The 22815-nt window shown below is 42.8% G+C and overlaps 1 protein-coding gene across 1 annotated transcript in view; it reads right to left on the bottom strand.

Moving 5' to 3' along the window:
- TRIO (trio Rho guanine nucleotide exchange factor) overlaps positions 1 to 22815 on the bottom strand; it is a 351672-nt gene that overhangs the window by 176446 nt on the left and 152411 nt on the right. Inside the window, 2 exon segments of the mRNA XM_038583299.1 lie at positions 9992 to 10222; positions 20599 to 20730. Of these exon segments, the coding sequence (XP_038439227.1) occupies positions 9992 to 10222; positions 20599 to 20730 (363 nt within the window).

Below are 22815 nucleotides of genomic sequence, written 5' to 3' on the forward strand. Positions count from 1 at the left end.
ACGCCACCCCCTACCACAGACCATCAAGAAGCCATAAAAAAAGCCCGAGGAGAAAAAGAAAAAAAAAAAGAAGAAGAAAAAGAAAAAGAGGCAGCTGTTAAGAGCCAGTTGTCCAGGGACAGCTAGACTTGTCATCCATTGCTCCAAACCAGTTACCTTCAGAAGCTAAAGGTCTGACCGAGGACCCTTTCTGCAGAGGGTTTAGTAGTAAATGTAAATAAAATAGCTTGCAAACCTGAATAAATTGCTGGTGGTCCTCTTACAGACCCTGCAGAATTAGCAGAAGTTCGGGAGGGGCAGGGGCACAGAGATTAAGCCTTGCAGCAGGTGCTCAACCAGAGTCACACATCCACCTTATTACTAGAACTTATTTCTGAACCTCCTTTGCCAACACCACCAATCCATGAGTCATTTCACTCCCAGTCCTCCTGAAGGCTCTCGTGTCCACCCTCCATCCCTAGCCCCTGCTATATACCCAGGGTCTAGCTGCGTATTCCTGGACGAGTTCTTCATCCCTCCTGGACTGCACCTTCCTAGGTGCTCAGTGATTGTGACGGTTATGAGATCTATGCTAAACCCGTTAATACCAGCATGATGGATATACAATGTGTGTACCGTCCCCATCCATAAATCATAGCCTGTGCCAGACTTCCATCTAATTTTGAGCTCTTTGGTGGCACAAGCTATAATTATCCATTGCTTTTCAGTTTAATTTTCTTAAGTACTCTCTACACCCAACGTGGAGCTCAAACTCATGACCCCAGGATCAAGAATCACACGTTCCTCTGACTGAGCCAGCCAGGTGCCCCATTCATTGCTTTTTAATTAATGTGCTTAGTATATTATTCCCTTTCTTGAGATGGGGGGTGGGGTGGGAAATGTGTTTTCACTACCATTAGTAAATAGTGCTACATTCATGCCAGACGTCAAGGCACACATAAAGCTGCTGAGTTGTTTACATGAGTCTCTTAATTCATATTATAAAACACAGATCCTGTTCCACTCCTAAGAAATGTCCACTGACAACTTCAAGAAGTTGCAACCTCAAAAGATGGATACAGTTAAATGGAATGTGCCTCTGGGCGTGAGGCCAATACCATAGGAGACAAGGATCAACCATTTTACACTTGAAAAGAACTTGAAAAGACTCTATGCTACAGTCTACCTGCCTATCAGATCTCTATGAATAGCTAAGTGACTTTTCTTTTTAACTATAATGTATTCTGTATTTCCTCAACTTTACTGTTAAAGGAAAAATTGGTAAGCAGCAAACCTAGTAATCACTGTTAATTCAAAACAGACTTGAAATAAGGACACAATTTCAAAAAGTAAAAGGTGAACAAACATTATTTGGTAGAAAGGGCTGAGGAAACAAAATACACTATTTTTAAAATAATAAAAATTTGGTTTTTAAGCCTAAGAAAAAGTCAAGAAGCATACGTTGAGGGCAGCCCCTGTGGCGTAGCAGTTTAGCGCCACCTGCAGCCCAGGGCGTGATTCTGGAGACCCAGGATCCAGTCCCGCATCGGGCTCCCTGCATGGGGCCTGCTTCTCCCTCTGCCTGTGTCTCTGCCTGCCTCTCTCTCTCTCTCTCTCTCTGAATGAATAAATAAATAAATCTTAAAAAAAAAAAAGAAGCATATGTTGGAAATTAAAGCTATTATGAGCCAACAACTCAGAGTTACAATTTTTCTTTTATTAGTGGTTCCTTTGGACAGAATTGTAAATACCAAGTGAGAATAAATTTCTAGCAACCGTGAAATTAATTCAAAGAAAATGTACAAACTGCAAAGTGCTTTAAAAAAATGTACATTTTTAAATTCAAATTCAAATTCAATTCAAAGAAAATGTACAAACTCCAAGCGCTTTAAAAAAAAAAAAAAACAGTGGTAGACAATTATGAAATCCAGCTCATAATTAAAACCAAATTCCCCATGAGGCTTTTGCTTCTTTTACAAGTCTGTGAACACTTCCCAGATTGCCAAGGAATCCTGAATCAATGTAGGTGTCCAAAGAGCATTTCAAAGACAGCTTGGGGGGGTGGGGGGGTCGGACCTTGCACCTCGCCCTCGCCCTCAAGCTGCAGGGCGCGCCCCTGGAGAATCTTTTCCATTTAAAACATAAAAATGCTTGCAAATGAGAGGCTTCATCAACCTAACCCAGCCAGTGGCTTCCCCAACCTCAGCTGTAGCCAGCAGCTGTCATTTGTCTTGTGACCTCCCAACCCCAGAAACAAGGCTGGCACGGGATTTGCTGCTCTGCTGCCAACTGGGGGTAAAAGACAAAAGGCCACCTGGTTCCTGGGCAGAAGAGCCAAGCGGTGGGGGCCCAATGCCACCTCTCTCTGTGCAGAGGATGTGAGAGCTCCTTCCTCTGTAAATCAGTGCCCCCTAATGTCCGGACACAGCAACAGCCCCAAGAACAAGTCACTCCAAAGCAAACCACCTGTTGGTGGCACAGCACAGATACCATCTCAGCATCTAAGTCAAAATGTCAGATGTGCAGGAAACCTCACATATTGTTTAGCTTAACTCCCTATTTGCAATTACAAAATAGATCATGAGGATGCTAAGTATGATTATGCTCATTTCTTACCTAATAATCCTACTGTTGTCTGAGAACCTGCTGTTGCACCAAGTACTAACCTGGCTATGTGTTCCCTGAGCCATCCATCCTCACAATGAGCTGGGATAGGGGAGGCACAGCATATTCCCACTTCTCAGATGAACACACAGGACCAAGGCCCCTCAACTTCCATGTGGAAGAGCCATACTAAGGACAAAGACCTAGAAAGTCTGGTCAGAGGGTACATTCTTTTAACCTCTGGTCTACCTGCCTCTTGAGCTGGCTCAGGTGCCATGCAGGTGACACAATGAGGCCTGGAAGGAAAGAGCTGTTATTGTTTGCAAACAGCTGGGGGCTCCTGGGCAAACAAACTCTGATGAAGTGACTATGTTACAACGAACAGTAAACACTACAAACTCTCTCAGTTAAAGGCCGTGGAAACCAGCTGGTGGTGTCTTTCCCCCAACTCACATGAGAGAGCTCTGGCCATCTTGTATGACCTGTGTAATCAGTGACAAACCCCTACAATCTAACACTCACTGTTTCTAGTAATGGCTTCTTTAAGAATTTGTGAATAAATACTACACCTCCATCAGAGGAAATGAATTCTCACAAACCTGGGTCTCAACAATAGACTATTTGAAGACCTATGTGAAGACATTTTTCCTTCAAAACTGCCTGGAATAGCCTTCTAACATCATCACGTATCACGTCACTGCAGGCAGCATCATCTATTGAAAGATTACTCCATGCTATGCTTGGGACGGCAACACACACAGGTCCATAATCTCTTATCCACAAGAAAGCTGAAACAGTTCTGAAATTCTAAGTATTTTTTTCAAAACTTGGTCCCCAAAATTCATTGGCAAGAAGATCTGACTCCCTTAGTATAGTGTAGAGTCCTTGTGCATTTGGCTGCAGAAAGCTCCATGTTTTCCTTTAGAGTGTGGCCGACGGCCCAGGCCCCACTAGAGCGTCCTGTATCACACAGCATATGCACTCTGTCATCTTCCTAAAGTTTGAAAAACCCTTAACCCCTCAACACACCCATCCCCAAGGGCTACAAAAGAGAAAGTGAACTCTGATTACTGTCCCTATTTGACAAGAAATGGAGGCTCCGGGAAGAGAAGTGATTTGCCCAAGAATGAAGATCAAGAAAAGAGATTCAGGGATCCCTGGGTGGCGCAGCAGTTTGGCACCTGCCTTTGGCCCAGGGCGCGATCCTGGAGACCCGGGATCGAATCCCACGTCGGGCTCCCTGCATGGAGCCTGCTTCTCCCTCTGCCTGTGTCTCTGCCTCTCTCTCTCTCTCTGTGACTATCATGAATAAAAATTAAAAAGAAAAAAAAAAAAAAGAGATTCATGTGCAGGTCTTCCCAGCCCTAAACTCACACTCTAGCTCATCATTACATTACATCATGGCTTGTAGATATTATATGCATGCTGTAAAAATATTTCTAAAATTAGAGTCCCAGCTCTAGGTTGGCTATTTGTACAAACTAGATAAGATCTCAGACTTAAACAACTGAGAACACACAAAGCCAGTTTGGTTTTACTGGGAACTCCAGATTCAAAGAGTATCTGGGAAAAGTATCCAAATACCTGTGAATTCCAGGTACCATTTTAAAGACACATAGTCAGTGAATAAATGTTTTTTGTCATAATGGGAACTCCTTCTAAGTTACATTTTTTCAGTTGATAAAACACAAACACACCAAGCGAGAAAAAACCAAGGTAATGCTAAAACATTCTAACTAGGTTTTTTTTTTTAATATAAAATCAGATTTTTCCAGTGGCAAAAATTAATTTCCTCCCTGCCCATTCTACATTCCCTATAAAACCAAAATGAATCCAGTTTCACTGAGTTACTTCCTTGTTTGACCTTGTTTGGCATACTGTGTTTCCAGGGCTTTTTCATTTTTTTTCCCAGTGCCATTTTTAAATAGGTGCTCTTGAAACAATCATTTAGATCAGAGGTTTCTTATCAAATCAATGGTATTTTAACGAATATAATAAAGAATGAGTGATTAAGCAACATCATTAGTTTAACGAATATAACAAAGAATGAGCAATTAAGCAACATCAGCAAACAAATCCGGTTTCCTTTAGATTCTTCTCATTCACATTTCATTCTTTTTTTCAAAACCTCTTACTTATCTGTGTGACCCTCAGAGATACCAAGGTAACTGTGTTATATACATCTCCTTTTCTCGAGGAACTGTAATCTTGTAAAAGCAGATCATTTGATAGTCTAATAAATGGTATAATATGCTCAGATTTAGTGTTTAATGTCTTTGGGTTATTGTCAGGTATAATTTTGCCAGGGCATGAATGTGAGTCATGTCTATGAAGGTGTTAGCTGGACTGAAGGAGTAAGTATAGCCAGCCACTCTCATCCTTGTCATCTGCCTACCTTGCACATGCGTTTTTAAGGGTGATTACACTATCTGTGCTCTAATGATTTGTGCAAATGCAGGGGTTACATAAAGCTTTGTCTGTATCAATCTCAAATATCAATGGTCTGGTATACAGGGAAAATGAAGAGTCCTGTAATAGAGGCAGGAATAACAATTGCCAGGGTGCCATGGACATCTTCACGGGAGTGGTAGGGCTTGAGCTGATTTTGAAGGATGGGTAGAAAGTCGGTAGATAAAGGACTGGGCCACAGGTACTGCAGTGATGAGCTCAAGACACAGAAGGGCAGGTGGTGGAGAGGTGACCTCGTGATGAAAGCTTGCGACTTGGTTCTGTAAGCTATGGGATGCCACTGAAGAGACACGATGGACCTTGACTGAGTGCTGTAAATTGGTGCCAGGGCCTGGAGCAACCTGTGAGTGGCTGTGAGGCTTAAGTGAGGAACACATGTGTGGCACCTGGCTCAGTTCACTGCCTTGTGAGCTTTCTAACATGAATGTTTCTTTGCTCTCTTACCTTCACAGCCAACCTGTTGAGCTCATGCTTTCCCCCACCTCACTACGGCGTTCATGCCATGCACTGCCTGTGTGGTGTGCATTTTGACTTAATGGGCAGTGAGGCAGTGAGGGGTGGATGGCGTGATCCTACATGTGTTAGGAAGCTTGCCCTGGTGGCAGTGCTGAGTGAACTGGAGGGAGTGAAACTCCAGTTGAGGAGACCGGGAAAGTCCTACTGTGGATGCCTGTGCATGTCAAGGGGGAGTCTTGGAGAGCAGAAGTGTGAGGACCATGGGGCAACAATCTGTATTTTAGTCACTGGTGTTTCCCAAGTGTCTGGGACTCAGTTCAGTATTTGTTGAATGAGTGAATGGACGAGTAGATGAAGAAATTTAAGGAATGACCCAATTTGGCACCTGGGTGGCTCAGTGGTTGAGCATCTGCCTTTGGCTCAGAGCATGATCCTGGAGTCCCAGGATCATGTCCCTTATTGGGCTCCCTGTGGAGAGCTGCTTCTCCCTCTGCCTCTCTCTCAGTGTCTCTCATGAATAAATAAATGAAATCTTTAAAAAAAGAAAAGAAAAAAGAAATGACCCAATTTGCTTATTAAAGATTCTTTTGGGTTACATGTATCTTCATTTATGCTGGAGTGGAGGCGAGTTGGCCTCATTGGAAACAAGTGATCTAACTGGGAGATCTGCTCAAAAGGACAGAAGCTTTGCTTGATGTTGGAGAATTAGGAGTGGCTGAGGAAGGAAGGGATTATTTCAGTGCTTGGGGATTTTGCAGATGTGGTAAGGTCTCTAGTAAAGATTTTTGCCACTTGAATGTAAAATGAGAGTCTGAAATGCAGCAGGGTTCTGAAGTCAGGATCTACCAGAAGGCAAAGGAACAGGTGTCAGGTGCATAGAAAAGCTATTTTATAGGTTTGCCTTGGGTCCTAGGCTGCTGTCCTTATGCTACTAAAAGCCATCTCATCGTAATGCTTGACTCAGGAGTTCTTGGTTGGCATCACTTACAGTAGACCTAGCATTTAAATGAAGGTTTCTCAACCTGATTGTCCTTTGCTCATTAATTTCAGTTAGGAGGGTTGATTTTTCTTGTCCCAATCACCAGAATCCTTATAGAGCTCTAGCTATTTAGCATTCTCTTCTGTTTACATTACCATGCTTGCAGTTTTGGTTGTGGCTGGTGATAAGAATGGTTAGAGGATTGCCATCTTTTCTGGGAGCTTCTCCGTTGGGATTAGGGAGTACTGGAGGGTAAAGTAAGTGTTTGGTTAGGGATCAGGAAACTGGGGGCCGATGGAGGCTGGTGCTCATCTTCCTGGTAGGTTAGAGCCAGCTTTATTAACCTTTTGTGAACATAGGGAGAGACTGGACGGTGAGGGTTATCTTAGTAACCAGGCTCAGAAGGAGCTGAAAGCCAACAGTGGGAGTTAGAAGGGTGGGAAATGGATGAATCTCTTCCCCCAAAGCAGATGGAATACAAGACTGCAGGACATGTGAGCTGGCAGGACAGGAAGCTGGAGCCCAGGGGCCTCCAGCCCTTGAGGACTCCTATGCTTCTTTGGGGAGGGCAGCCTACTTCAGGAAAGCAGCGTTCTGGGGTCCTTCCACCTTGGCCGACGTGTTGGAGTTAACTAAATGGCACCAATTTGAGAAGCAGGCAGACTGAACCAGTGAGTAGGAAATGGAGTTTGAGATCAAAGCACTATGGGCTACTTCCACAAGTATCACTCCACCTGAACAAGTGCAGCAGAAGTGATGTTGTTAGAGCAAACTTAAGCTTGCTCTAAGCTGAAGACTACTGCTCAGCAGTAACACAACCAAACATCCACTGAGGGTTGCTCTAACAGTGAACATAAGGTAATGGGAGTATGTCTATTACTAGATCATCAAGAAATGTGGTATTATTTTATTTTTCAGCTAATAATGACAAAGGTCTCTGCTCGCTAGCAGGTAGCACACACATCTGAGTAAGTCATTTCACCACACTCCTCCAGCCTTGGATTTGGACAAGAGGTAAGGGGCCATGCAATGGTAGCACCTGCCTCTCCACCTTGGCAGCTGGGTATCTGAAACACCCTCGGTATAGAAACTACAAAATTCCCTTTGCTTGTTTAAAAAAAAAAAAAAAATCAAACACTAAACTGAAATCATTCATGTTTCAAAGATCAAACTCCTCATGCCACCCTCCCACTGTCCCCTGCCCTTCCTTGAGAACATGCTGCTGATACTCTGGCTTCTATTCTTTCAAAGATTTTTCCACAGACAAGTATGTACTTTTTTGCAGGGTTGTTTCCATAAAAAATGTCATCATTCCACACCTATTGTGCAGGTGGTTGCTTTTCTTTTTTTCCAGCGGTATTTACAGACGCTTTCTCATCACTCAAAACAATCAAGCAAAAACCACTTAACCACTTGTGGTATCTAGTTGACTTATATTTTTGTGGATTTTGTGTTCATCTTACAAATTTACCATCTGCTAACAATGTTTTCTAAAGGACTACTATTTTTTTCCCATTTATTCTCAGTTTACCTCTCCTTGCCTATACTAAATACAGCAAAAATTTCCACGTGTTATAATTGCTTGAGTTTCAGAAACATGTTTTTGGTTCTGACATCCGACGGACTCCTTCGAGGTAAAGTGCTTGCTTTGCTTAATCTTAACAACTTCACTTCTTGCTCTACAAGTCTACACAGCAATTTCCTGTTTGCATAACAAGCCAGACCATTCCAGATCATTTAATCAAAAGAACGTTTCCCATAAAGAGCAATTATCTATTTTCTATGGAATGCTAATAGGACCATATATGCATTATGTGTATTGCAAGACACTTTCTCCTGCTCACATCCAACCCAACCTACTGATGCTTGAGGGGGGGAAAAAATCTAGCTTAAAGAACTGGGGTCATAATTATCATAATTATCTTTCTACATACAAAATCTAATGTTTATTGTTTTCAAACTCAAGGGTATTAAGTACTTGGTGCCAAATTAGATGGCTAGACTCCTCCACCTATCCCAAAAGGTGCCTCCCCCTGCCATAAACTGTCTGGTGGATTATTCTCATGTGCTTGGTGCCCCATGGAGCCATCAGAGCTGGGGTGATGGTGTTAAGAAGAGGCTTTGCTGCTGCTTTAGACACAAGTCCATGGATGTGTGATGAATACTTGATCCAAAGGACAGAGAGGTGAGCGGGAAAATTCTTTAATAATTACATTGAAACTTAAGATTTTATGGTTTGTGAAAGTTTTTAGACAATTAGGAGAAGCTAATATTCATGCTTTCAACTATGGCACCTCATTTCTCACAAATAACTCCCTGACATTGACTCCTGCCCTGTTCACTCCCGGCTCTATGTTCTTTCCCTGGCAATTATCCTCTTTGATTAAAATAGCATTGCAAAGAGGCATGAATAATATCAAAATGATCATTTCTGAGGCAACTGGTCTATGCAATCTTTAGAGAACTCAAAACCTGTAAGTACAACCAAAGTATTTTATGTGAAAATTAAAAATTATAGAGCAATTTAAAGTATTCTGAACTCACTAGACTCATGTGAAGAATGATCGTCAATAAAGTAGAGAATCTATGTGTTCATCAGAACACAGCACAGCTTTCTACTATCTCAGCCCCCTGAGCAGGAAAGCCCATTAGCCTTTGGTTGACACTTGGGGGTAGTGAAATCTGAACCTGTACATGTCTGAGCAACACTCTGGGGCTCTCAGGTGCTCAGGGAAGGACAGAGGTTTTCTTCCAGACCTACGCTGTGACAGCACGCCAACTCCTTTGGATGCCACAGACTTCTTGCATACAGACCCCAGAATCCCCTCAGCCCCAGTGTCCACACTTCGTCCACACCCTTGTTTCCCTCCACTTTGGGGCAAGGACACAACTATTATCTTGACTATCACTAAAGCTATATCATGTTTTATATGCTACCTCAGCCTTAGTCCTCCAAACCCTGGCAGCAGGCTGATCATTTTTACTCCATAATAGGGGCATAAACAGCATGGAAACTAGGCTTACTCTTATTTCTAACAATAATAACAAAAAAAGATGAAAACTGCTTAGAAATTAACAGTCATGAAACTGCACTTTTGTTAACTAGACTAATAACTGCTAAGCACCAGGGACGGTACTATCTACTCACGGCTGGTTGACTGCTTCAGTCAGCAGAGGACATGCAAATGCTAAATTGTAGACAAGGGGTAGAAGCACCTCCTGCATCAGTCTCATGGGTATAGGTAACTGGGGATGACCTGTTTCAAGAATACACGTCATAGCCTCCAGCTGAGGCCCTCCCTGCACCGCCTCACCAGCTCTGCGGACGTGAGCTGGGCCGATGGTGCCTGAGTGCACATTCTCAACACCACAGTCACTCACGAAAAGCAAAGTAGCTGTGTGTGCGGTGTCCTTCCATCTCCCCTGGCCTCCTCAGCTACTCGACCTGTGAGCACCAACACCCCCAAGCCCATCCCCCGTGGGAAAGCGGGCCCCAACACCGACCTGCTGAACGTCTTGCTGGAACACACACAGCTGCAGCCGCTGGTGGAGCCGGACCTTGCGGTGCTGCCAGATGTTCTCAAGCTGTCGCTGGTGGTGCAGCACCTCATGGATGACATCAAGGACATGGTGCACAGCCTTGGAGTAGTTGGCAGAGGCCGTGAGGGAGTCGGAGCTGCCAGGAGTCAAAGGCCGCTGGAGCTTGTCGAGGAGTGACTTCCCATCCTGGCTCACCTTCCGATAAGACAGAGGGTCGGTTACCCAGGGTCCGCAGCTTCGCCCCGGCTGCGATCCCAGCTCCATTCCCGGGTGCATGTGTGACACACTCACACACACTTACGCCACACAGGAACTGTAGTTTTACTCAATGTTTTATCAAGAACAAAATAAAATTTAAAACAAAGCCACATGACCAAACGTGGTAAAACACAGGAGTTAAAATGAAAGGATGTTCATTTTCACACATTATAGTAGAGGCCGTTCCTAATGCATAAAGATAGTATTTTGCCGTAAGCGGCATATGTCAGTTGATATAACTGCATTGCTGGGGCATCTGCAAATTAAAATGTAAATGTAATAATTTTCTCTTGAGACATTATGTTAGAATTAAATAATCACAGTGGAACAAAATTTTAACGTTGAATCTTGAAACCTCAGTTAAATAAATAATCAATATGTAGCCCTTGGCAAAGAATATATCCTTAAACTTTCTGATGTAGCTGGAGAGCATTTCTACTTCCAATAATAAAAAATTTTAAAGTGCTGTTTTACTTGATTCATGAACTTAAAGAAATTTTAATTAAAGTGCCATCATTTTTTAAGAGACTTCAATATTATTTCTATACTATGGCAGCTAACTACCAAATTATAATGAAATGAAAGCATTCAGACCAGCTAAATAAGTAAGCAAAGGTAAGAGTGGAATATGGAAAGAAAAACATTGTGTATTTTTCAAATGTAAGTGAATCTTAAGATTTATAAATGACTCTGCCGGATGCAGTAGGAAAAAATACTACCACATCAGACAATAAAGGTAGCGAGTCTTCGGAATAAGTCCTCAGCGCCATGATCTCTGTGCTCAGATACTTCTGAATCTGAAAGCCTCACAGGTATTCTACTGAAAGGAGAAGCAACTGAGAGTCTTGAGTACAGAACAAGGCAAACCCACAGGAGAGAGAGAAAGAGAAAGAAGAAAAAAAAAAGAGAGAGAGAGAGAGAGAGGTGAATGGGACAGACCCATGCAGAAAGCCCCTGCAGGCAGAAGCCTGTGGAATTTCCTTCCATGCTCTCACAACTTTAAAGTTGTGCTGGAATGGAACATATTTGATTAAAACTGATCCAACACGTCAAATTAGCAAAACTTCAGCAGAAACCACCAAAGACGGCAGGTGACAAAGAGCCAACTAACCCACTTAGCATCAGGAAGATATAAAAACAAAAATGGTGAAAACCTAAGTCTTGTAAAGCAGGGAGTCACCCCCAGGAGCCACTGAATCTCAGGTGGCATTTTCAACACAATGACTTTGGAAAGGGAGGCTCTGTAATGGATTTGGGCAGGAACTCATTGAGGAGGATCCAGAAAGGTAGGAGAGACCTCAAAATGACCACCTATCCTGCTCAATCATCTGAGCTAGGCTCTAACATACAGATGAAGGTTCTTCTTTTTTTTTTTTTTTTGCCTACTTTAACATACACCAATTTTTCCAGGAATGAATTTACCATGTTGATCAAAGCAAAACAGTGCCTGGTTTCCTTTGGAATTTTATAAGAGCTGCTTAGCATTTCAAAGCAACAGCACAATACTAACATTCTCTGTATTGGTGTCCCAATAGAACACATGTCTAGTCTGCATTTGCTGTATTCACAATACTTTTTTACCTATGGCCAACACAGATAAAAATCTGAATATCTAATTTTTTTTCATCTATTTGCACGTACTTAGGCATTTATAGGAACATATTTTATTATAAATCACCTTCGTCTCTAACCTATATAGTAGTATATGATTTACATACATGCACACATATAAATTTCTGTGAAGATAGATCATTCATACATTTTATTCTAGTACGCATCACAGAAAATGTTTTGTTAATCATTGGGGGTGCAGCTTCTCCGACTGAAAATCAGTGCCCCAAGCCATACATTCCACATTCTACAGAACTTAGCAAGAATTCTTATAAATATCTTCTCTAAGTTTTACTCCTTATAATAAACAGAAGTCGAGAAATGTAGAGAGCATGTGATTTAGTGAATATGTGTTAGAAGGCTAGAGATCAGAGTATGGCAGAAACTGATAGTTACCTCCTCGGTGTCCTCTGGCCCCTCTTTGACAGCCAAACCCCAACAGCCAGCAGTGGCAATTCCCTGGTTATAAAACTGCATTTTCCAACCTCACTTCCAAAAGGAGTGGCCAATGTACAGAAGCAAAAAAATGTTGAGGGGGCTTCCAGGAAAGACGTTTAGGAAGTAGAATATGTCATCTCCTGCCCCCCTTGCTTCTTTCTCTTCCCTGCTGCCAAGAACTTGGTGGAGATGGCTGGAGCTTTGGCAACTAATACTAACCTTGAGGCAGCCTTAAGGATGGCAGCCTACCTCCTAAAAGAGGCAAAAGACAAAAGGATCCAGAGATCTCTTACTAACAGAGCTACTGCACCAGCCCTGCACTGCCAGCCTTGGGACTTCTACACTGACAGAAAGCAAATTTTGTCAGTGGAAGACACTGTGGCAACAGAAGTGGTGGGGAAGATTCCAGGCAAGAGAACATCTCTTACAGCCACGGAGACCAGACAGCACATTCTCGTTTTGGAAACAATTCTATTTCAGTGCAGCTTTTATTTTAATTTTTTAATAAGATTTTGTTTATTTGAGAGGGAAAGAGCAAGTGCATGCAAGACAGAACACTGGGGTGGGCAGAGGCAAGGAGGGAGAAGAAGACTCCCCGCTGGGCTGGGAGCCTCACACAGGGCTCCATCCCAGGATCCTGGGATCATGACCTGGGCAGACGCTTAACCAATTGAGCCACCCAGGTGCCCCTCAGTGTAGCTTTTGTAGATTTATCAATTTAAAAGACGAGATATTCAAGCACATAAAGAATATCATTTCTATTTCAGTGACTTTCAGCAAAATGACTGTCTTCATAAGTAGAGTATTAAGTAGAAAAAAAATATATTCTACAAATTTATGAAGGCTACCATTCTATTGCATAGAAATAAAAATTTTTAAATGGTATAGAATAACCATAAGAGAAATAATGAGAGACACTTAAAAGTACAGAGCTGCCCAAATATTACTATATAGTTTACTGAAACAAATAGCCTATGTTTACAGTATGTGATGTAGTTTCTTAACCACAGAACCAGATGAATTTATTGAAGTTATGCGTTTTGTCTAAAAAAAATTTTTTTTTTAGCTCTCAGGCAGTCAAATCTTGTCCCACAAAGGGACAATAGTTGCAAAAAAGAAAATCAGCCTGTATTATCAAAAAGCAGGACTTCTGTAATTTTTGAAAAAAATCGAACTGGCTCATTTTTTTCAGGTTCTGCTCTCTGTTTTTCTTGGAATACAGTGCTCAGGGTCTTCACAGAGCAAATTACATTTTACAAAGACTAATGTTCCATAAATGTATTAACTAATAATATGTTCTAATAACTAAATCAGTTAGGAAAAATGAAAAAAAATTTTTTTTAAGATTTTATTTATTTATTCATGAGAGACAGAGAGAGAGAGAGAGAGGCAGAGACACAGGCAGAGGGAGAAGCAGGCCCCATGCAGGAGCCTGACATGGGACTCAATCCTGGGACTTCAGGATCACTCCCTGGGCTGAAGGCAGTGCTAAACCACTAAGCCACCCAGGGATCCCCTGAAAATTCTTAACTGTTAAAAATCTAGAATAACGATCTGGTTCTTGAATATTTACTTTTTTTATTATTTTATTTATTTATTCGAGAGAGAGAAAGAGCAAGCATGAGTGAGGGGTGGGGCGGAGGGAGCCGCACAAGCACACTCTCTGCTGAGCAAGGAACCTGACATGGGGCTTGATCCCATAATCCTGAGAAATCGTGATTTGAGCCAAAGGCAGATGCTTAACCAACTGAGCCACCACCGGATTCCCTGAATATTTACTTTTAATCAAACTGGACATAAGATTTATAAGACTGGTAAGATCTGGATTCCTGTGTTCTACCACAGCTCACAGAGACTTCCCTATTCTTATTTCTGATACTTGCACTCTACATTTCCCATAAATCAGGTTAGACCTAACCTGATTCCATCAGGAATCTTCTTCATGTACACAAAGAAGGTTCCTCTGATCTAAGGAAAGGGAACAATAGCTGGAGATTATTGCTTGTGGCTGCAAAAATCACCACAACCCAAAGACCACACGTGACCTACAATATGTCAATTAAGTCCAAATGTGGTGGTGTAGATCTCAAAGTGCTATGAAATGTTATTTTCCAGATATAACCCAAACAAGCAAAGTAGAGAAGATATATAAAGGCATGACCAGAAATGATGACACTTAGCACATAGTGAAGAAAAGCATCAGCTCAAACCAACACAATTTGTTTTGATTTTTTTTTGCAGGGCTTGGAGCTTGCCACGGCCTGCTGAGCACGCACCTTCAGGTTAAGCCTGGGAATGGCTTCACAGCCACCACTATCCTTTCCAACTCCTGCTGAAATGATTCTGAAGTCAAAGTTCTAATAAAGCAGGAAAGAGTGACAATGGGTCCGCATGTCCTGTCATTCTGGTCAATGGTCCTTGTCCAAACAGGTACACTTCCTCCCTGAACCAAGAGGTTAAACCTGTAAGATGACTACGCTAAGAAGCTCCTACCAATAACAGAGGCGAATGACCTGAAAGTCCTGTACTGGCAGAAGCATTTACCCATGTTTCAGGGAGGCGCCTGAGAGAGAAAAGGCAACGTTCTTGCCTTCAGATTTTTTGGCTCCCTGCTGATGATGGTGGTTCTTTCCCCAGGCAAAGTTCTTAGGATGGTCCTCTAAAGGCAGGTTTCTAGGGCTTTCAGCTATCAGGCTTCTTACTCAAAACCAGATCAATCTAACCACGTTTGACTCTCTGATACCTCTACAGAGGATCATCAGAAAGGAAGAACCAAAATAAGATGAAAACAGGAAGTTTTCAGATCTAAGTGAACTAAGTCAGATCTATGAGAACTAAGTCAGATCTATGAGAGAACGTGGATGTTCTGCAGATTCCAGTTGGACTTGACATTCTGTACTGCTTTATACTTTAAGCCATTGCAAGGCTTCAAGTCCTGAGGGCAGGGAGAGACTGCTCCAGGATCTGTCACCTCAGATGCTGTGCCAAACACCCACTCCACACCCTGCCTATCAACAGCAATGCTTCGATACTTAACGAGGCTTTGGAACAACCGTCTTACAGAAGCTCCTCTAGAGCAAGGTCTCAGAGCTTCCCCATATACCAAAGATGCAGGATTTTATAAGTTTACGATCAACGTGACTCATTCAGCTGTTTTTCTCATATGCTGTTAACACTAATCATGCCATCACCCACATATATAGTCCCTTAAAAAAGGAAGCCAATCGGCCTCACAGGCAGCAAACCGATCATTTCCATGAGGCCCCATTGAAGTGTGCATTATGTCAGCACATTTGCTTAATGGAGAAACTATTACAGAAATGAAACCTTGATATCACAGCAAATCAGAGCAGCCAAAGCCAACGTGCCATCTCTCTTCCTCCTGCCCCAAGAATGGCTACTCATGCGAAGACTTCAGCAGGTGCATGGATGCTCACTGCACAATTCATTCAGTGTTTAGGTTTGCATAACATCATGGGCATGCTGAGATAAAAGTCATCTGTATGAATTTAGTTTGTGGAGAAGTAGTTGATGAGTTTGCTTACTTAAAAATAAAATGTAAAAAATGAGTATGCTACATGCTGTTTCTTAAAGTATAGCTTACCCCAGACATGTCTATTGCTTCACTGTCCTCTGATCAACTACAACAGACAATATAAGCCCCAAATGTGGCAAGCTTCAGCAAGTGTGTGTTTACAAGGCACATGTATGCTCCTGCTGCTAAATCACAAATAGAAACACCACAGGATGGGTCTAATTAAAACACTGAAAAGCAGGTGTTTGTGTCTTGGAAAAAAAATGCTAGAAGATTTTCCACAGCAAATTTGTGTCATCAGAGACAAGAAACTGCAGGCACTGTTTAAAGAAAAAATGTATGGGAAGAAGAAGGGAAAATGAGAAAGGATGAACAAGTCCCATTCTCACATGTCCCTATTCCTCATGGACCCCGTGCCCCAGCAGTGGTTCACAGCCCTGGGAGGAGTGCCTCCTAGGCAGATCACAACCCTTTCAAACAGGGTAAGGACTAGCTCCCAGTATGTGCTCGGTGAAGCCTCTGCAGCAGAGTCATCAGATCAGTAAGTACGTCCATTAAAATGGATAGAGATTCTCGATCTCTAGGATACAGCATGAGCAGCTGCTCTAACCAGCACACCAAAGTTAGAAAACCACTAATTCAGGAAAGGAAAAATCACTTTGAAATCAAAAGCAGGCCTTCCCTTCCCATCTTCCTTCCCCGCCCCTCCTGGCAAAGAGGAAACGGTGCCTAGGGTCTGAGGCAGTGAGGGTGGGGGCGCCAGCACAGGTGTCCCCTGATGGGCTTTCTAAGGATCCGGGGAGTGGGGGAGAGAAGCATACAGAGAAGCCAAAGTGGTTAGGAGACTCAGCAGATTGAGAAAATTCACTCACTGAACAGTTAATAGATTTGAGGATAAGAGGAGCCAGGCTTCTTGTCATCTGAGAAGGATTTGTAAATACAGAAAGGGAAAAGCTGGAAAGAGCCCTAATTGGATTAGAACTGGAAGCACCAGTACGGACATGTGGATGTTTAAAACAGACACAGGGTGACACAGCAGCAGTTTCAGGTGGGTGTGTATGCGTGCATGGGTAGGTGGGTGGGTGGACAGGTACACAGCCGCCTACAAAGGTTTCCTGACTGTCTGCCTTGAGGGCCTAGAAGCACTGACACCCCACAAGCAAACAAGCACTCTTATGCGCCCCCATCTTAGTGTCTAAATACCACACCACAGAAGTAACTGAACTCTTCGGTGAGATGGCTGATCCCAGGGATGAGGCAGGAAAAGTACAAAATGTGCCTGGGAACATTACACAAGAAAGTAAGGAGTGCTCAGATAATGATAAGGACATTAAAACAAAAATAAAAACAAACAAACAAAAGAAAACCACACGCAAAAAGGGGCTTCTGCTGGCTAACTATGGACAGTTTAAGCATCAAAATAGAGTATTGGAGTTGAATATACCATAAATACATACTGAAATAATGAAAAGATAGGAAAGAGAGAAAATAAAGTTCTTCCTCACAGTAGCAAACCACGTAATAAATAGAGCAGGATTACTGGCCACAAGCCAGCCATCACAACAAGGGTAGCTGATTGGGGCAAGAACCATCTCCCACAAAATGCTCAAAACCAAATTTTTTTAATGGTGACTTTTCACTGGAGAAACCTTGCAGACACCAACTTCACCAAGTTGGCAGGAGGGGTCAGCATCCTGCGACCCTGCTGTGACACTCAGTTTTTAACAGCACAGGAGGAAAATTGGCTGGATGGGCAGGGATTGAGGGTCATCCTAGAGAATGAGCTATATTCTCTCTCACTGTCATGAAGACTAAAGAATGTTCCACTGTGAAGGAAGCTGAAGAGATGTGTCCACTGAGTGTAACACATGCTGTTGGACAGGGCCCCGGGCCAGGCATAGTGAGATCCATGGGAATTAGGGCTGGGTCTGGGGGCAGGATGGCTGTGCTGTAGCACAGCTGGTTCACTAACTGCAGAGACGGGGGGTGGGGAGAGCAAATGTGGAAAAATGTGGAAGAGAAGTCTATAGTTTCTATATATGGTTCTATAAATGGTTTCTATAGTCTGAAACCATTTCAAACTTTAATTAAAAAGGAAAAAAAGTTTGTTCTGTTCTATTGAAAGTCTTTCCTGTTCATTTCACTGTTAGGTTACTGTTTTCCTTAAGTTTATAGCTCAGTCACAACATGTTTTTAGGCTAAAAATTGTGGTTTAAGCCCTTAGCCTGAAAAGCAGTTTACTTGCCATCAAACTATTTAAGACTTTAATAGCAATATAAAATTTAATGAAACTGCACCACAGGTTAAGTTTCCATGTCAAGATGCCCCATTTCTACAGATTCTGTACTTGACTAGAAGTTCAAAGGCAAGAGGCAGACTGAACTGGTCATTGTAGCAGAGGATGCCACTGGTCAGGTCAGGCTGACTCGGACAAAAGTTGTGTCAGCAAAGGCTGTGGCCAAGCTGCTGCTGATCACCTTGTGAGTGAGCTATTCAACCCTAAAGAGGTCTGGAACCTATCCGGTAACCAAAATGCAGCTCCCAAGAAAATCATTAGTAAGTAGATGAGTGAAGGCCTACTTACACGGTAGACGATATCACTCACTTTCTTTATTACAGGTCAAAGTCAGACAATGCCTAGAGATGGTACTCTAGGGAGAAAGGACTTAATATTTTTTGGAACTCACAGTAATCCTCATGAACTAATGTGATGAAAAAATTACAGATCTGTTCAACTTTCACTTTTACTATTAAAAAGGCTATCACTAGGCACCTGGCTGGCTTGGTCGGGTGAGCATCCAACCCTTGATTTCAGCTCGCGTCATGACCTCAGGGAGGTGAGATCAGCCCCACATGCAGCTCAACGCTGGGCGTGAAGCCTCCTTCAGATTTTTGTTCTCCCTTCTCTCTCCCAACCCCCTCTAAAAATTAAATAATAAACAAATTAAAAACACTGTCACTAATACTTATATAGGTCCTAAATGAACCAGATAACCAAATTAGCTAAAAATATATTGGGTGCAAAATTAAGAATACAAAGTGGACTTTTGTAACACTCCATGGACAAAATAAAACAGTGCTGAAAAAAAAAGGGGGAGGGGGATCTTGTTGGATAAAAAGGTGTCCAGAGAACAATCATGTAGATTTCAACCTTCAGGGCAGGAGGTGTGACCAGATTCTGAAGTAAATATCGAGGCCTTGCGCACATCCACATATCCCTTCCATTCGCCCAAAGACACCAAAGGATCTGGAGGCCCGGGCCCAAGGACAGGAGAGTGGTAGCTGCTTGGTGAAGCAGGAAGTGCCAGACTGAAAAGCAAGCCACCAATTTCTTCCCTTTGACTCTGACAAGTGTTTTTGTAGTTCCAATCAAGGAAGATGTGGATATACTGAGCATCCACTCTGTGCCCTGCCCTCTGCCAGGGGTTTTGTACTATTTCTTACTCCAGTCTCTGGTGATCTTTCATCACCACATACACAACTGTAGACGCCAACAATGAAAGGAGAGTGGGGGAAACCTTGCTGAAAACAGGCATGCACCCCCACCCCCCTCTGGGAATTTAACCAGTATCACAAAGGCAGACTGGCCTGATGACCACGACGTGGATGAGGGAGACACAGCTCAAGCTCTCTGCACTCACTAGCATGTGAGAGCACCCAGAGGCAGCAGGATGGTGGCTGAGAGCATGCAACCTGCTTGCCTGGGTTCACGTCTCTGCTCCATCTCCTCCAGTGGCTGACCTGGCACAAGTCATCTCATCTCGGAGCCTTGGTCTCCTCATTTTAACAGCACAACCAACAAAGACATGTGCCCCAGAGTTGTGAACATTAAGTAAGTGATCACATAAAGTCCTCAAAAAAGGCCTGTGCCAAGGGCACTTGGGTGGCTCAGTCCATTAAGCATCCAACACTTGATTTAGGCTCAGGTCATGATCTCAGGGTGGTGGGATGGAGCCTACTTAAGATTCTCTCCCTCCCTCTCATGCACATGAGCGTGTGTGTCTGTCTCTCCCTCTAATAATAATAAATGAAATTTTAAAAATGTGGCCCAGAAAAAGGGGGCAATAAATAAGACAGAGATATAATAAATAAATAATTTACCTTAAAGTAATAAGGAAAATACAATACTTGGATTTCTAAAACAGCCAGTAGCTTCAAACAGTGTGTGTTTTTGTGCACCTGAGTGGCTCAGTCAGTTGAGCATCTGACTTTTGGTTTCGGCTCAGGTCATGATCTCAGGGTTGTGAGACTGAACCGCACATGGGCCCCACACTCAGTGGGAAGTCTGCTTGAGATTCTCTCCTCTTTTTCTGCCCCTCCCACTTGTATGCTCTCTCTCAAATAAATACATAAATCTTAAAAACAAAATAGTGCATGCTTTTTGATCCAAAACATGAGGCATTATCAAGTTTCCCTCCTTTCTAGAAAGCTTCATTCAGGAAAATTAAATTGAGTTCAGCTAGACTGAATAGCATGCAAAAATATGTATTTCCTAAGTACTTGCAAGATCAGAATGTTGAAATTTCACTTATTCTAGCAGATGAAAAAACATAAGCACTCTGGAGGAGATCCACAGAGGGCCAGGAGATTCGCTCAAGGCTCACCACCCTGTATTACACAAGCCCCACCCCCCACCCTAGCACACATACTTTAAAAGTCACAACAAAATTGCAGTGTAACAGGAAGTCTACGACTTTCTCTTTGCATCTAGAGTGAAATGCCCACTCACCTCGGAATAAGCAAGGGTGATGTGCTCATATATTCCCTGGTGGTGGTGAATGGCATCCTCCAGATCCTGCAGCTCCGAGGGAAGGTCTACCTCACCACAGGCTTTACACCACGAATCCACGTTGCTCATATACTTGGAAGATTAAAAAAAAAAGGGGGATAATTTCTATCAATGGCAATTTGTACTGAGAAGTAGATTATTTTTTTAACGTGGTTTTGCAATTACAGTAGTTGAGAGAGAGCCTAAGAACGCAGTGGGGCTGAGTGTCCACCTCAGATGGCACTACGTGAGCCCTCACACTAACGCGAGCCACTGCTGGATTCCATCTGAGCTCAAGTCCTCGCAGAAGTCTGGATGACGGCCCCTGGTGACAGGCTCACGGCTAGCAGTCTGTGTGCAGCAGCCGTCTGGCATTCCGGTTTGGGCCTCCCAGTTCACTCCGCAGCCCTCCTCCGAACCGCTGGGTGCAAGCGTGCTGCGCCCAGGCCTCAGCCAGGTGGCTGCTCCAGCCTTCCTGCTTTCTTCTAACACAGACGTGCTGATGGAAGCCCTAGTGTCTGAAATCCTTTACCTGAACACAGGAAGAGTAGCAGGCCCATTTTCCCAAAAAGACCAAATGAAGGCCACCCAAACTCTTCAGCTGTGCCCACTAAGCCTCCGGGAAGGCCAAGGGAGGTGGCACACTCACTCAGAGGTCTTTTTCACTTTGCATGCAGACAAAAAGGGAAGAGTCTCAGCTGTAGTCTGGGCTGAGAACTGCCATCCAACCTCCCCTCAGTTTTCTCCACTGCCACCCCCGCAGCCCCAGGATCCATCAATAGCAGAGAAATCACTGGCAGGCCTCCTAGGGAGATCCTATCAGCATTCATCACAAAGAAGTGTCAGAAGCCCAATTAAAGACACTAATTCAATTAAGCCAAATAGGCATGGACACATTTCCCGGACTTTACTTCTTCTACTCTAATTGCCTGGCATCTTTCTACATTTACCAGGGGATGCAAAGGGTGACTATTTAAAATTGGGTGACCTGCCAAACAGGAAACATGCTATGAGTCTCTAAAAATATATAGGAGAATGGCCTCCCAGTTACTTATGACATTTTTAGAAACTTAAAATAAGCAAGTCACCCAAGTAATAATGTTCATAAAAATCCTTTTATTATTAACATATTGGCTCAGAAAAATATCTGTATGCAAACCTTGGGGCTTGAAAGCAATTTGTAGGGCATTAATGTGTCATATGATAGCATCTGATGGCTTTAACTGACACCAATGCAGGGAACATCCTCTTGTAACGCATTCCTAACACCAACAGGGCAACAGAAGTAGTAATAAAGTTACTTTACACCTCTCCCCTCCACATGTGTACATGTGTGACTACACACACATATTTCTAAGGATTTCTTGTGTGGAATGTTCTATAAATGTCAAATAGGTCAGGCTGAATGATTCTAAGTATTCTTGATCTCGATTTTACTTTTTCCACTAATACATTTAACACTAATCACTGTAAACCTTTCTCAAATATGAATTGACTCAGGTTAACCATCATTCATAAATCATCAGGTCAAATCATCAGTTAATTGCTCCTGCATGATGGCCACTGTGGCACACCCAGAGTCACCATATATTCTTTAGAAGAGGCTAAAATGCTTCTGTTATAACAAGGTGGAAACAAGTTTCACTTATCAATACCACACAATAAACAGAAGTGTTGGGCTAATATATCACTGTACCAAAATGACTATTGAAATATATTCAACTCCAATTTCTGAAGCAACCAGTAAAGAGAAACTTTCAAGATGTTTTATATACACCTGTAGTAAGTTACAATTTTTTCAAGTCTATGGAAAGGGTATTGATTACACTTACTTGAAAAATATAGCCAGGTCCTAAATACAGAGGATGGCCTGCCATGTGGAAATCTCGTGGAGAAGGGATTCTGCACATCTAAATTCACTGGGTTAAGGTATGCCAGACAGAAATAAACCTGGCCATGGTTTCACAGGATTTTGTACAAGTGTAATTTGTCTTTTGTTTATGAGATGGCAACCCTAGACCCCAAAGGGCAAGCTCTAAGCCCTTAATGCTTTCTGAAATACCCACTGCCACCAGGGTAGCAATCTCCAATCAGAAAGTCAAAAAAGAGGGCACTAATAGGTTTTCCCCCAAGGAAAAGGCATTCTAGTGACAAAGTTCAACAGGTACCTATATGGAA

This window comes from Canis lupus, chromosome 34 (assembly GCF_011100685.1).
Source record: "Canis lupus familiaris isolate Mischka breed German Shepherd chromosome 34, alternate assembly UU_Cfam_GSD_1.0, whole genome shotgun sequence".
NCBI classification, from domain to species: Eukaryota; Metazoa; Chordata; class Mammalia; order Carnivora; family Canidae; genus Canis; species Canis lupus.